This window comes from Protomyctophum parallelum (genome assembly GCF_964188405.1).
Source record: "Protomyctophum parallelum genome assembly, chromosome: 12".
Taxonomy (NCBI): Eukaryota; Metazoa; Chordata; class Actinopteri; order Myctophiformes; family Myctophidae; genus Protomyctophum; species Protomyctophum parallelum.
This window is the reverse complement of record NC_139712.1, coordinates 18,493,363-18,508,793: the sequence shown is the minus strand read 5'-3', so window position 1 is coordinate 18,508,793 and position 15,431 is coordinate 18,493,363. Positions and strand designations below refer to the sequence as shown.

Sequence of the window (15,431 nt, the reverse complement as noted above, 5' to 3'; positions counted from 1 at the left end):
AAAGCGCCTAGAGCAGGCGTCTCTTCCTAGTTTTTGAGTGGTGCAACCACTCCTACAACTCCTACAACCAGCTTGCAATGTCCTCGTACGTGTTTGTGTGTGTGTCTGTGTGTGTGTCTGTCTCGTACTTGTTTGTGTGTCCGTGTGAGCATGAGTATGTGACTTAAAAATAGCAGTAGGGGGCGCCAGAAACAGTGAGAGGGGTAGTGACTCTAATGAGAGAGAGTGAGAGAGGTAGTGACTCTAATGAGAGAGAGAGATAGAGAGAGAGAGAGAGAGGGGGGGGGGGGGGGGGAATTGCACCACTCAGTTCACACGTGTGTGATTTTATTTAAACAGCTGGTGGATAGAAATTACAGTCACGCACAGCTTCAACTTGTAGCGTCGGCAAAGCGTTTCCGTTTCTTTTGCCGATGCTGCAAGTTGCAGCTGCACGCGAGCGTCATGTCCATCAACCAGCTGTTTAAATAAAAACCAGGAAGAGACGCCTGCTCTAGGAGTTTCTGGACACGACAGTGTAGTTGTACCCTCTCTCTCAGCATCCCCATCTCGTCTCTGGAATGCAACCATTGTTGCCACGTCTGCATAAGCGACTTGGGCTTGTTTTTTTTCTGTGCAGTTGCTTGTAAATATTGGTAGTTGCGAGCTTGTAGATCTGCTATTTTCCGACTTATATATAGGTTTAAAGTGCTCATGTGGCCTATTATAGTTGCTTCTTCTCTGCTTGTCTTTGTAGACTTGGTTGCTTATACTTCTCTCGCAAAATCTGGCAACACTGTCTGAATGCAACAGCCAGTGGTACAGCCTGTCACGTTACAGACCTCTAATGAGGTCTGTAACCGGGTTTGACACCACATGTCAAATTGTCCAAACTCCCACAGGAAATCAGCAGGGTGTGTGGAGCGAGCTGTTCTAGTGAGTCATGTAGTAGCTCTGGTCCATAGCTCTAGTCTGCCTTCATTAGAGCTATGTTACTCTTCTCTTCCTGCGCTCGCATGAAATGCAGACCAGCCTCTCGTCTGTAGCGAAAACATAAAGAACGTTTTCGCTACTCGCCAATACAAATGTGGCTTGTGTTATTAGAAAGCCTACTTTCCTTAGTGGACGCACTCTGAGCCCCCCACCACACGTATAAAATGCACTTTTTGTACAGAAATATACTTTTAGTTACTCCACTGCATCCTCTACCGATATTGCCTAGAGAAAACCTCATAGACAAGATTTTTCTTTCCAGTGTAAAAAAAATCCCTTTCTGGCCAAAAAGTGCATTTTATACATGTGGTGAGGGGCTCAGTAGTACAGTATGTGATGTAATGTGACTGGCACACAAATGTCTGAAGAGAACGGTTTTGAAAATGTATTATTGTCTGTAAATGAATGGCCTCGTGCCTGTGAGACACTTGAATTATGAGAAGTTCGGTGTTGATTTTGTCGACTAAGACTATGACAAAGAATGTTTGTCGAGTTTAAAAAGCATGTGGCTTGCGCACATCCACTTCCTGGCTGGTGCTGGACAAAGGTAGATGCATACAGTGAAGAAGTGGTCCGCACACAGGCTTTGCTCCAATAGTGTTTATTGTGTTAAAACACCATTATAATTTATAATGGTGTTTTAACCCATTTAGGCCTGACGTCGAAATTTAAAAAATGTCTTCTAAATCCTGACAGTTTTCTGAAATACCACATTTTTCTGTATCAGTGGTGCTCAATATTTCATGTCAAGGACCCCAAAAATGATATGTAATTGGCCACCGACCCCCATCTGAAAATATGTTGTTCCAGGGACCAGCAGAAGCAAAGGTTTGAATTAAAACGTTCGCTGTGAAAGAATATATATTCAAAGATTTGCGCCACATGTTCACGATTTTTCGTGAACAATAGCAAAGCAAAGCAAAGTTCTTTGTTTACCCTGCAGGGAAGTGGACTAAGCCAAGGAATTGTTTACAGCCACACCCTGCTCATAGAACATTTCATGGTAGGGGTTCAATGCCTTGTCCAAGGGCACTTCAGCGGTGGTAATTTTCACGTGCCGGTCCGGGGATGCGAACTGGCGACCTTCCGGTATCAAGACCGCTCCGCAAACCGTTCGGCCACCGCTGCCCCAGCAGACCTACAAGCTTGTAGCGTGCCACTCGGTGGCGCGCTATGACCTTTTTCCACTGACGAAAAACAAAATAATAAAAGCTACAGCCTTGCCTTTCTGTTGACGAGAAGTAGTAACGGCAAAACCAAGGCTGCTTTACTGCAGCTGTTGAAAATGAAATGGCCTTAAATTGGCATCGGGTGTGTGGATACATGGTGAATAAATTGTTGAAGATGAAAAGGCATACCTGTGGCTTTTAAAATTCTCTCAGCAGCTGGTGTTCTTGTTGACAGATCGTGATTCTTGCTGGTTGGTTGGTGACTAAACACCATTGCATTTGTTAAGACCTCCGCCCCACCTCCCTTTAGGCCAACGCACAGCTTCACGTCTCTCAGCCTGGAGCCGATATCAAAGTACTGCATGGCCCCGCTGCTTCCAGTTCAGACCAGATTCCTCGCCATTGCTTCTTGTTTAGAATAATAATTTATTTTATTTTGAAATTTCACTGCTTCACTTCAATGTCCTTATCTTAATTATAAGATAATCCTTATCACAGATTTACAGGTGTAAAACTGTGTGAGTTTAGTTTTTTGTTTGTTTTCCTGATTGTTTCCAGAAAGAGAAAAATAGAAATAGTAATGAGCATAGCAGCTGGTATCTGTTATAAGTGCAAGAATAGTACTATCAGTGCATGTACAGTACATGGAACCGTACCGTACCGTGGAAGTTATAATCGTTGCTTATGTCTAAACTTTATATTTTACAATGTATTATATATGATACTTATATGTGATATTTGGTAGCTTGTAAGAGCATATAATGAATAATGAATAGTGGGAACTTAAAGGACCACTTCACCACTTTTCAACCTATCTTCATATAATAGGTCCTCACTAATAATCATGATAAAATGGCACGATTTTTTTCTACTCAGGTTTGAAAACCCCTGACCTAAGCATAACCATTAAGTAGCCTTGCCGAGCCATGAGGCCCATAGGGCAGGAGCCTATCTCCTGTTTCTGTAGCGTGAGGCAGCTTGATGTACAAGTACACCCCCTGGACATGACGCTAGTATGTCGCAGGGACTTACCCCCAAACCAACCCTTGATGCTGAGTGTCAAGCAGAGAGGCACTGGGTCCCATTTTTAGAGTCTTTGGTATGACCTGGCCGGGGATCGAACCCCGACCTCCCAGTCTCAGGGCGGACACTCTAACCACAAGGCCACTGAGCTGGTAAGCATAACCATTACCACCTAGAATATATTGTCTCGACACCTATTTGCCTCATCGATTGCTGACTGATCCAGAATTCCACGAATCTCCAGCGAGTTTCACTGATCCTCCTTCAGATCTCTTCCCTTTTCACCCACGCGTCTGGTGATACTCCCACTGACAGTCAATTTGCATAATTAGTTAACTTTGTTCAATTAATTACGATGTCGGGGATGATGGGCAACAGCCGCTCTCATATTTTAATTGTCACTTCTTCCCTAGTTGAGTTCTGTTTCCGACAGTATAGGCTAAATGCTCTGAGCGAGACGGCTCCATATTACTGAAAGGTCAACAATAGTGTGTCAATCAGTAGCTGTGTGTTCTGTCTGTGTGTCTGGTCAGTTTAGTCTACTAAGAAGACTGATTACAACTTACTAATTAACAGTAACATAATTATTAACGTATATGTGAGGCAGTGTTATGAGTCTAGACAAAGTAGACATTGTTCTTTCATCACTGACGCACGCACACACACACACGCGCGGCTGATCTTGTGATTGTCTAGAGAGAGAGAGAGAGAGAGAATGCGTGTGTTTTGCTTCAGTAGTTTCAGTTTGAGGAGGAAGACCTTTGGCAGCAATACACAAGAGTCTCTCACCTGTGCGCCAGTGGTTCTCCATAAATGATGTATTTGTCTGTGGACCACCGTGTGAAAATAGTTTGTGCCAGGGCCATTTGTTGTTGTTACAATGTTTTAAGGGGTATAACCCCCAAATTGACTTTTTTTTCCTAATTGTTATTTTAGTTTTTGTTGCATTCCTAAGCCAATCAGTTGATGACCAGCAGTGGTTCCCTATGGAGACATATTTTTTTTCCAAGATGTTTTTGAAGACAGCTGATCAAAAGCTCACAACGTGGCATGTTGTGGCCTTGGAGATCGGCTACTTTACTCAAATATACATAGTTTATAGACTTAATTGGTTAAACTGATTCTGATACTGCAGCATTACGACTAATTCTTCATTCCACTCAAGGACCCATAGGGATTTTTATCCCACGATTTTCCATCAGGCGCCCCGGCTGGCCAGGGGGAGGCAGTTTAGAGACCAGGATTACGGCATGTTTTTTGTGAGGGTACCTACCTACCCTAGGGGACACGGGGAGAACATGCAAACTCCACACAGTGATTCCCCTTCTAAACCAGGGCCTACATTATATAATGAGAAATAGGATCCAGCAGGAAAGCATCTACAAAAATACGTACAGGTGAGAGGAGATGAAGTTTTGAGCTCCAAACTTTTATTTTATGAAGAGAAAGAACGTTTCATCCCCTTCGGGTCTTCGACAGGAATGACTGACGAAGACCCAAAGGTGTCTTCATAAAATATAAGTTTTGAGCTCAAGACCGGTGTGCTAACTTCATCTCTCCTCACCTTTTTATTATTCATTCACAAGTCCGATAAGGTATAACAAATACATACATCTGACCCGGCCTGACCCTTCTGCCGATACACTCTCTGCCTTAGGCCGAAGGATTTTCTCTTCGCAGAGGAGCCTGGACCGAGGCTATAGGCTGGCCCTCGATCTATGTTTGAAGTTATTGAGTTGTTGATCCGTTATTATTCATCAGCCACTAATGAAAGGATGTAGGCGTTTCACCGCTGTTACATCATGTCAAGTAGAATGCTCCCACAGGTGATGCTCGTCAGTGAAACGCCTCCTAATGAGCTTCCTCTCTGTGGGAAGAGAGAGATGGGGGGGGGGGGGGGGAAGCGTGCATGGCATTAGAGAGAGATTAGATACGTAGAGGTCTGATACAGTGTACAAGTTGTGTATGCGTGTGCGTGCGTCGTATGCGTGCATGAAATAGTACATTGACAGAGCGAATGCAAGCAAGGGGCAATGAAGATAGTGGAAGCGTGGCAGAGCGCCACAGGGTTAAAGCGCGAGCGAGGCCACCTGAGCGAGACAGGATTCTATGGGAACAAATGAGTCCAATAAAACGCCGGGCCGGTCGGGGCTTCCCCAGGGAGCCGTGGATCTCATCTCACTGTTTGGCCGGTCCGTCTGCTCTGGCTGTAAATGATGACTCATGCTCCCCAGTGCATGGTGGGGAAAAAAGGTACTCACATTTGTTATACTTCGGTAAAAGTATAGGCAATACTGCAAAGTAGAAATAATCTGTTAAAGTATAAGTAAAAGTCAGGAGGAAAGAATAGAGTCCGCAACTCTGGTATTAACGTTATACTCGGCTGAGTCGGCGCCACTGGTTTCGTAAGAGTGTTCAGTTTTGATCTTTGATCTTTGATCTTCAGGAAGAAAAAGTCAGGAATGCAAAATTGACTTGAGTAAAAGTACAAAATTATTGGCATCAAAATGTACTCAAAGTAAGTAAAAGTCAGGAGGAAAGATTAGAGTCCGCAACACTGGTATTAACGTTACTCGGCTCCACTGGATTCTTAAGAGTATTCAGTTTTGATCACTAGGATCTTCTTCAGGAAGAAAAAGTCAGGAATTCAAAATTGACAAAATTTACCAAAATGATTGGCATCAAAATGTACTTAAGGTACCGAAGACCGAGAGTGCTCATTGTGCATTATGCACATTGGGTAATGTATGTTTTATAATAATATAAAAAATCTACAAAGTAACTACTAACTAAAGTTTTCAAATGATTGAAATGAGTGAAAGTACAGTATTTGCCTTTGATATGTAGTATCTCTCCGTTTAACTTTCCCCCCACCGTCCTGTTCCCCTGCACCCCCCCACCCCCGCCACCATCATTTATCCAACCTCTACTGTCAAGAACGCCGCCCTTCGTTATTTGTCTACGGTTTAGTTTTCATTATTACGACCAGCTTTGTATTCTTTCGCGATGTGAGGACGAACAATCAGAGAGCTAGTGAGTGTGTCGTCTTGTATGCCTTTGTTAGTTTTAGAGAAGCCAATTATTTTTCACCCCCTTTTTCTCCCCAATGTAGTTGTTATACCACTGTACAGTGTTACTTTTGTTGACTAAGACTAAAATAGTCGAAAAGACAAAGAGTGGGATATTTAGTCGACTTTGACTACTAAGTGACTAAAATAGGACTAAAACTAGCACTCATTTGGGATGCAGTCAGTGTTCCAGGGAGAGAGCCCCTTTGAATGGAAAGCTTTCAGCTCAGACTTGCCACCCCCTACCAAGCATCACAAATGGACTAAAGCTAAAATAAACACGAGATCACTCTCTTATGATGCCAACACGGAACATATGTAGGCTTTGGTCTGCTTGATTGCCTCTATGCTCAAAGAATATACTGACAAAACCATTTCACCCATGGTGCCTTTTTTTCTGCCATGGCTGGCTGCATCACAGCAAGGACAAAATATCAAGCAAGGCTAACTGACTTGTCATGCATAAATTCATGTTGCACCATCCATATATTATCTTCTTTTGTACTACCAGTATAGCCTTCTCTTCTTTATCATTACTGGCACAAGCAGCACCACAGCCTGCAGCAGTGATTTAAGCACCATGGAGAGCTCCCACTCCACTCTGCACTCATCATGACAGATCACTGCGCACGGCACAGACATGCATGACAAACAGCCGAGAAATTGACAACGACACATACACACCACTGGTGTACTTTTATTTGTACACCAGTACAAATATTGTACTTTTACTTTTACTCCGCTACAATTATTTGAAAAGTTAAGTTACTAGTTACCTTGTAGATTTATATTGGTATAAAGCGATTGGATGGTTTGGCCCGATACCTATCTCTAAGCTATTTCAGGTATGTGTTTTTCACCACGTATACTGTAGATGTTGTCAAGCTGCAGTCAAGCAAAGCTACAAAACCACATTGTCAAGATTGTGACGTGCTTTGATATGTTTGGAGTTGTCCTCCATCACATCAAAGGAAGACTTCTCCTTCCTTTCTGTTCTTGTATTCTGAGAAGACATGGTTTTGAAATGAGAATCCTTCAGCCGTCAGAATACCCTGATGCGCTCAAGGTGTCGAGGTGTCAAGATTTATTTGTTTCCAGAGGATCTGTATAATAGGGATGCCACCGAATAATCGATTTTCCGATTAATAGTTGCAGTCTCCGAAATCGATTTTAATATTTCATAATCTAAAAAAGAAAAAAGATATCGAACATGTACCTTCATCAGAGTGGAGAATATAAGTATAAATCAAGTTGAGCAAAGCCACTCTTCTCTGCCCCTCTCAGACACAGTTAACGATCGCTTGTTAAGTGCCTGCCAGACAGACAATCAGATGAAATGAAGGCAGGTGTAGAGTAGAGTGTAGACTAGTGAACTGTCTCTTTATATCAAGCACTTCATACCAGCCCCTTATGAAACTACTTCTCCCAAAATCCAAATGGATTTCATTTTCCATCCTGAATGGCACTGAGAAGATCTCCAGAAAGGTTTACTCATCAAAACTGATTATAAAACTGTAACCATCAAAGCATGCACTCAACATATAATGGTTATGTGACCATGGCATGTGCATAATGGGGGATAATTAATCGATTATTAATCGCCAGAGCTGTAGATTATTCGATTGGGCAAATGGTCACTTTGTGGCATCCCTACTGTATACTTTACTTTATTCACCGGGACTTTCACATTTACTGCAATCTTTTTTTCTTTTCTTTTTCTTTCCACACCTTTTGTCACGCAATTTCATAACCCATTTTCCATGGGGAGAGCCCCGAACTGAGCTCATGCTTCCTTCAATGCATGAGGAGTCAGTGAACAGTGATCAGGACGCTTCTTATCACCGGACACTCAGGGGGGAGTTTACCCAGTAGGACGTAGCGCAAGAAAACATTTTATCCCACGATTTTGTAACCCATTTTTCGCCACTGTGTCAATTATCTAATGTGATCCTGGGCTCTACACAGTACACACCCTCCAAGTTGTGTCCAAGTTGCTCCTTTACACCTGACAGGGGGGAGTTTTCCCTGGTTGGACGTAGCGCGTAGAAGGAACACGTTATTCCAACCAGTTCCTTTCCCCTCCATCCTGGCCTCTAAACTGCCTCCCCCTGGCCAGCCGGGGCGGCTGGCCAGGAATTGAATTAAGTCTCTGATCATCATCATCATCCTATTGAATAAAAATGTGAGAACAACTCATCAAGAGAAGTTGCCTGCGACCCTGCAAAATAATCATAATTTCACTATTTGAACTGTGGACACCCTACCCTAAATAATCAAGCACTTACAATTTATTGTAGGCATTACATTTAGTTTCACTTGTTTCCACAGACAAAATGTTCGATAGTCGATCTACAAGCTCACAACACCTCACATTTAATATGTATTATATTATGACCATTACGGTGACTTATTAGTGCCTAATACTTCATTCATGCATTTTGATGTTAGATTAGTCTCGCGTTGCCAGACTGTTGCCTCTCGCAATTTCCAAATGCTTCCATCATACAGTCTGGAGCCAGACGCCTAAATAGATGTCAGTGGGCCCCGACGCAGGCTGATCAGCGAGTGCCCCCGACGACAGCAACCTGTTGGAGGTTGGGCACATGTGTGCCTATGCATATGGTATGATGGCTGTGTGTGTGCTTGCAGCAGCCGTCACCAGGCTCTGCCAAACTTTGTTCAACTCAACTGTCATTGTATCTCTGTATGTGTTTTATTTTACAGACGGCACGGGTGGGCGGCCTCTGGGCCCCCACGCAGTAGCGTTGTCTGTGTCCCGGTAGTTACGCCCCTGTCTGGAGCAACGGAAGTTCTATCATGAGTAAAATATATATAGCGGAAGTGAAGTCTCCTCCTCACTTCCGTTTCGTCTTTACAGTCGCGCACATTTATCCTAATTTACCAGTAAATACAAATCATCTAAGCAGCTTGTTGCTTAGATGATTTCTAAACATATATTTTCGTGAACTGAAATGCCAGCTTATTTGCTCTGTTTTTTGTAGTTCCAGTCTCTATATAGAATTCAGAGATTGTGGAATAGTTGTCTGGCCACAGTGGTAACAATTACTCTACTATAACTGAACTGACTACACAATCAAATGAAAGACTTGTTAAGGCTTGTTAAAACTAGAGCTAGTTAGAGCAAGAGAGTGGGAGGGTGAGTTTGACTTTACTGCACCACCTGGCAGAGATCTTCGCTCCACTGAGCTCCCATTAAGCCATTTTGGGCGGGAACCCCTTTTGGTGTTTTGTTATAATTTAGCTATTGAAAAATAGCAGATCTATGTACAAGCGCGAGTGGCGCGCTATGAACTTTTTTTTTTTTTAATCGTTAAAATGTGCCTCAAATCTTTCAGAAAATTGTCATGATTTAGAAAACATTTATTTATGTTTTAGCGTACCTGTCTGTCAAAAAGATTTTCATTCAGGTAGTCTGGGTTTTTATTCAGGCGAGACTTTTGATTATCTGAAATTGTCTGAATAAAAATCCAATCTTGTGCCATCTGGTTTTCTTCATTTCACGGTTTTGATTTATATCGTTGCTGTCGGGCCAAACCAATTATTTCTGTATTTTAACGTTTTTCTGTCTTTTTTTTTCTGTCCATAAATTAACGCCCTGCTTGATCATACCTACAGCATAAAAAGGTAAATGGTGCAATTATATAGCGCCTTTTATCCAAGGCGCTTTACAGAGATTATGCATTACATTCCCCCATTCACACACATTCATACACTGATGGCAGCGGAAACCATGCAAGCAGCACATCAGGAGCAATTAGGGGTTCAGTGTCTTTCTCAAGGACACTTCGACAATAATGGAGTCGAAATGCCTGATTGTCTCCACCAGGCCGAAGGCATGGGGGGAGAGTATGTTTTGCACTCCGTCCGTGTGTCCGTCCGTACGTCCGTGTGTCCATGAGCAGCTAATCTCCGGCACCGTTAACCCGGTCGATGCCAAATTTTGCACACACACTCCCTGGATGCCAACGATGAACCTCTGCCCCAAAATTTCCAGAACGGCCTGTTATAGCGCCACCAGGAGGCCGCTTTGTGCAAAACAAGTTTTTGCACAGTACACCTACAGATTTTGTCCAAACATCGCGCAAATTGGTACACAGTCTCTCTAGTTTACTTTTGTTGCCTTTTATCCAACCACCAGATGAAGGCAAGCTGCAATGTCCTACATTCCTATCCTGGTGGAGACCTGTGCCCAGAAGGGCTTTTTCTAGTTTTACACTTGTTTCGTTTGCATCCTGAAATTAGCCAGTCGACAAGCAGCACAACGTGTTGTGATCTTTAAGATCCGGGCGACGCGTGCACACACATTTGCATGCATGTCGACATTATCGGGCCGTGATGCATTGAAGTAGCATTCCAGAGCATACGTCGGTAGTATAATACTGTAGAACAGCTTAGGGCTTATACGTAGGCTATGCTTGGTTACGGGGATGGATCTGCCAGAATTTCAGGTTTCACACCTGGGTTTGGCTGTTGCTTCATGTGAGGAACCAAGTGTGACCACATCAATTATTGAAGCGAACTCATCTGCTTAGACGTGACATTAATTTCTGAGGGACACCGACTCATGAGCAAACAGCCCCGTCAGGGAAATTCACCAGAAAAAGTACACTTGATGTTTTGCTCATGACCTTATCAAGAGTGGCTTGCAGCTACGGAGGACAGGGTTGTGTTTATCTTGGAGACTTTGACACGTTCTATTGAATATGACCTTTGACACTGGCAGTACATTAAACGCTACTACGACTTTAATTACACTTCTTCTTCAGTTTTGCTATTTGATCAAAGTACATGGACTTTTAAGTGTTAAGTTGGCAATTGCACAACGGCCTGAAAGGAGATATGACAATAGAATACTACCAAAGAGAGACAGAGATGTGTTTTATTCAAAACTGCGTCCAACAAGGTTTGTTCCCATTTTGTTACCCCCCCCTTGACGCCTTGCATGTATATTTTCACCCACTAGAGTTTTGGTTCGACCTTATAAATGTGCTATACAAATATAGTTTTATTTGATGAACTAATGGATTAGTTTAATGTCAAGGATGTGGAAAGCGCTGTCACCTTCAGACACCTTCTCCTCTCCAACAATGCCTGCTCTGTTCCATGAATGGAAGAAAAACGAGTTCTTGCAATTAAGTTACCATCTGCTGTCTGTTCCTATGACTTGATCTCTGACTTGACTTGAGCTCTTGACACACGCACGCACATACGCACGCACATACATACGCACGCACGCGTGCGCTCCGGTCTGCCTCCTTCTCTTTCACAGTGAGAGAACGGTTTGTTACTCGGATCGTTTCTGAAATGCTTCAAAATGATACCGGGTTCATAATGGACCCGATTTTTGGGCTCCATCCCTAGTAAGAGTCCATTTGGAACGCCCTACAGGAATCAATTTACAATTTACCATTTAGGCATTTAGCAGACGCTCTTAATCCAGAGCGACTTACATTAAGCAAGAACAAAAAGCATGGGAATACATCACATAAAAGCATTTATCATGAAACATGCGTAAGCTAAGAAAGTAACAGTGGAATATCTATATAATGAAACTATACATATAAACTATACATATATACTACTATGCTATACATTATGTACTATGGCGTGCTATGACTACATACAATGCAATTATAGTGCTGTCTACATAACATGCTATAAGTCTGTATCAAATGCTATCCAAGTCTACAGAAATGCTATCTAAGGGGGTAGGGTGAGTGCTATGGGACATGATGGAGTCTGAAAAGGTGGGTTTTCAGACTACAGCGGAAGATTGGGAGTGATGCTGCAGTTCTGACTGCAACGGGAAGTGCATTCCACAGTTTTGGAGCCAGAAGGGAGAAGAGTTTGGGACGTGTGGAGCGTTGTCCCTGCGTTTTTAGTGAGGGTACTTCCAGCTTCCCTGCGTTGGCTGATCTGAGTGCGCGGGGGGGTTTGTAGGGTTCAATCATACTTGCAAGATATGGGGGAGCCATACCTTTGGATGCTTTGAATGCCAGCATCAGAGTTTTGTATTCTGTGCGGGCAGTGACCGGGAGCCAGTGGAGGGAGCCGAGCAGGGGGGAGACATGTGAGAAATTTGGCTGGTTGAAGACCAAGCGAGCTGCGGCATTTTGGATCAGCTGGAGATGCTTAAGTGCACATGCTGGTAGGCCAGTAAGGAGGGAGTTACAATAGTCGAGTTTTGACAAGACTGTTGTCTGGATTAGGAGCTGGGCTGATTCCTGGGTGAGGAACGGTCTAATTCGTCGTATGTTATAGAGTGACAGCTGTGATGTGAGTTTTGAACGAGAGCTGACTGTCCAGGACAACACCAAGATTCCTGGCTGTTGGGACAGACGTTACCAGGGCGTTGTCTACGGAAATAGTTAGCTCCCGCATAGGGCAGGACTTAGCTGGGAAGAAGAGAAGCTCAGTCTTGTCTGGGTTCAGCTTGAGGTGGTTGGAGGACATCCACTGTGAGATGTCAGCCAGGCATGCGGTGATGCGCTCTTCCACCTGAGTGGCAGAGGGGGGGAAGGATAGAAACAGTTGTGTGTCATCGGCGTAGCAGTGATAGGATATATTGTGAGCAGAGATGATAGTGCCAAGGGATTTAGTGTACAGTGAGAAAAGGAGGGGACCAAGTACAGATCCCTGTGGGACCCCAGTTTGGAGGGTTCGGGGGGATGATAACAGACCTTTCCAGGAAACCTGGTAGGTCCGGTCGGTGAGGTAGGAGGAGAACCACTTTAGTGCCGTTCCACCGATGCCTAGATCCGCTAGGGTGTCTAGGAGCAGCTGGTGGTTGACTGTGACAAATGCTGCCGATAGGTACTGCAGAGTGGGAAGCAGCTTGGGCAGCATGTAGTGCTTCTGTGACTGCCAGCAGGGCAGTTTCTGTGGAGTGGGCCTTCTTGAATCCGGACTGGTTGGGATCCAGCAGGTTGTTTTGTGAGAGATGGAGAGAGAGCTGGTTGGAGACAACACGTTCAATGGTTTTAGAAATAAATGAAAGGAGTGATACCGGTCTGTAGTTCTTGACATCTGAGGGGTCAAGGGTTGGTTTCTTGAGGAGTGGTGTTACTCTGTCTGACTTGTTAAAGGAACCGGACCATTAGGAAATTATTATGAATCCTAAAGAGGTGTGTGTGTGTGTGTGTGTGTGTGTGTGTGTGTGTGTTCGTTCCAGACATAAACATGGCGGGCGAGCCCAAGCCGTACAGGCCCAAGCCGGGGAACAAACGACCCCTCTCAGCTGTGTACAGGTACAGTAGGAGCTCGTCCTGTTTTACCAAATGTAGAAGTTTGGCTTTATATTAATGTCATAATCACTTAAAGATGGAGTGCCGCGATTTTTTCCTACCCTAAAACATGTTCATCAGGTCTTATTGTTATATAAGGAGGTATATTTTTTTCAAAAAAGTGTACAGTATTTGTTAAAATGTTGTTTTTTTGTGGGCACGCCCACCAGTTCATTAAGTATGCCTAGTTTTGCCTGGTGGGTGGTGATCCACCTGAACTGAAGCCGCACCCACAGCTGTGGTTGTATGATAAAAGGGGAGGGGTTAGGGGAGGGGCTGATAGTGTGATGTCACTATATTACTGTTTATTTCATTGGCCCGTTTGACTGTCAAGCCGGGTTCAGCCTCCAGGAAGAAACCCTAAATACAAAGTTAATACACCATTGCACATAAACAAATACTGTCACCTCATAAACGCATGAAAAACTGGAAAAATACAACAATTGTGGCACTCCATATTTAAGTACTGACACGTTCATTTCTCTTCAGTTCATGTATAGCACAATTTGATGGCTTAATTGTTTAACCTGCACATAAAAGAATAGCCCTGCATAAAATATCCCCTCTTTTCAGCACACGACAGCAAACATGTCTGGGGTCATTTTAATGCTCAGGGGAAACATTGTTGTGTAAGCTTCATTAAGTGTGACCCTGTAGCCTCATACTCATTTCAAAGTTAAGTTTGTTTTCCCTGGTCTAATGTGACAGAAGGCCGGGACAGATTTACATAATCCTTACTCGCTGGAACCGATCGTTTGTTAATTTTTGCCATGGTCTAACGTAGCAGAAGGCCTTGCATATTTCCCTTACCCTGTAGGAGCACATTTGCATGCACAGTAATTGCACTCCACTGTCTGCACACTTCCATGCATGGAAGAAGAAGCTGAGTTTTGCATAATAAAGAGTTTTTAGACAGCTGATTGCCGCGTCCGCCAGATTCCCGGAAAAGCTTGCGCCAGCGGCATTCTGCCGTGTGGGTGGAGCTTCATTTCCATCCACCAGCTGTCTAAAAACACAAAACACACCTTTCTTTGGCCGCGCATGGAAGTTCAAGTGTGCCCAGGCTGACTGTCTACTGCAGTGCTTCCCAAACTGGGGTATTTCGGGTGGTCCCCAGGGGGTCCCTGGGGGGTCCCCAGGGGGTCCCTGGGGGGTCCCCAGGTTAATAGCTTAATGTGCAACATTGTTTTCTCACTCATCTCTCTCTGTCATTGTTCTTCTTTATAGCGGCTACGAATTTGATTACGAGTATTACAGAGACGACTTCTACAGCCGGTATGTATTCATATCATATTTTACTGTTTAATGTCGACTTTCAATGTAGAGAGAGAGAGAGAGAGAGAGAATGCAAAAAGATTAAAGCCTCACTCTGTGATTTTGTCACCTGGTTGGTAGTAGAACAGCAGGAACAATGTTACTAAAATGTCAATATTTTACATATTGTGTTCATTGTTTGGGAAACTGCGCTAGTGTGTGTGTGTGCGTGTGTGCGTGCGTGGCGAGGGAGAGGCTCTTTTCATATACTTTTTTGCTTTTAATCCACGAGACAGACAGATCTCTGTGGTTGAATCATTCTTTGTATTGTCAAAACAATTAATGTTTGATATGCATTCTACTGCTCGCTTGATACCATTCGAATCCCCCAATTGATTTGGCCACCTCGAAACAGACTTAAAATAGATGCAAATGGAACTGAAGAGGCAGGCAGAGGCAATGCTCTCAGACAAATGATGAAAGGCGCTCGTGTTTCCCCTCATTTATTTAGGCAGTCAGTGATCAACGCATTTATCAGGCGAGACATTTTTCGAAATGTCAAACACTCTCGGAGCGTGATTGAAGTATTTTGACATTTAACACGTCTCCCGTTGCCACTCCACGCCTCTTTTTGTGAACAA

At 43.7% G+C, this 15,431-nt stretch overlaps 1 protein-coding gene across 1 annotated transcript in view; it reads left to right on the top strand.

Moving 5' to 3' along the window:
• The window catches only part of LOC310867804 (RNA-binding Raly-like protein), a gene marked incomplete at both ends in the record, with an annotated part of 101,425 nt that overhangs the window by 63,931 nt on the left and 22,063 nt on the right, over positions 1-15,431 (top strand). Inside the window, 2 exons of the mRNA XM_083777940.1 lie at positions 13,425-13,500; positions 14,764-14,811. Coding sequence (XP_083634066.1) covers positions 13,425-13,500; positions 14,764-14,811 — 124 coding nt within the window. The remainder of the gene's footprint in view (positions 1-13,424; positions 13,501-14,763; positions 14,812-15,431) is intronic.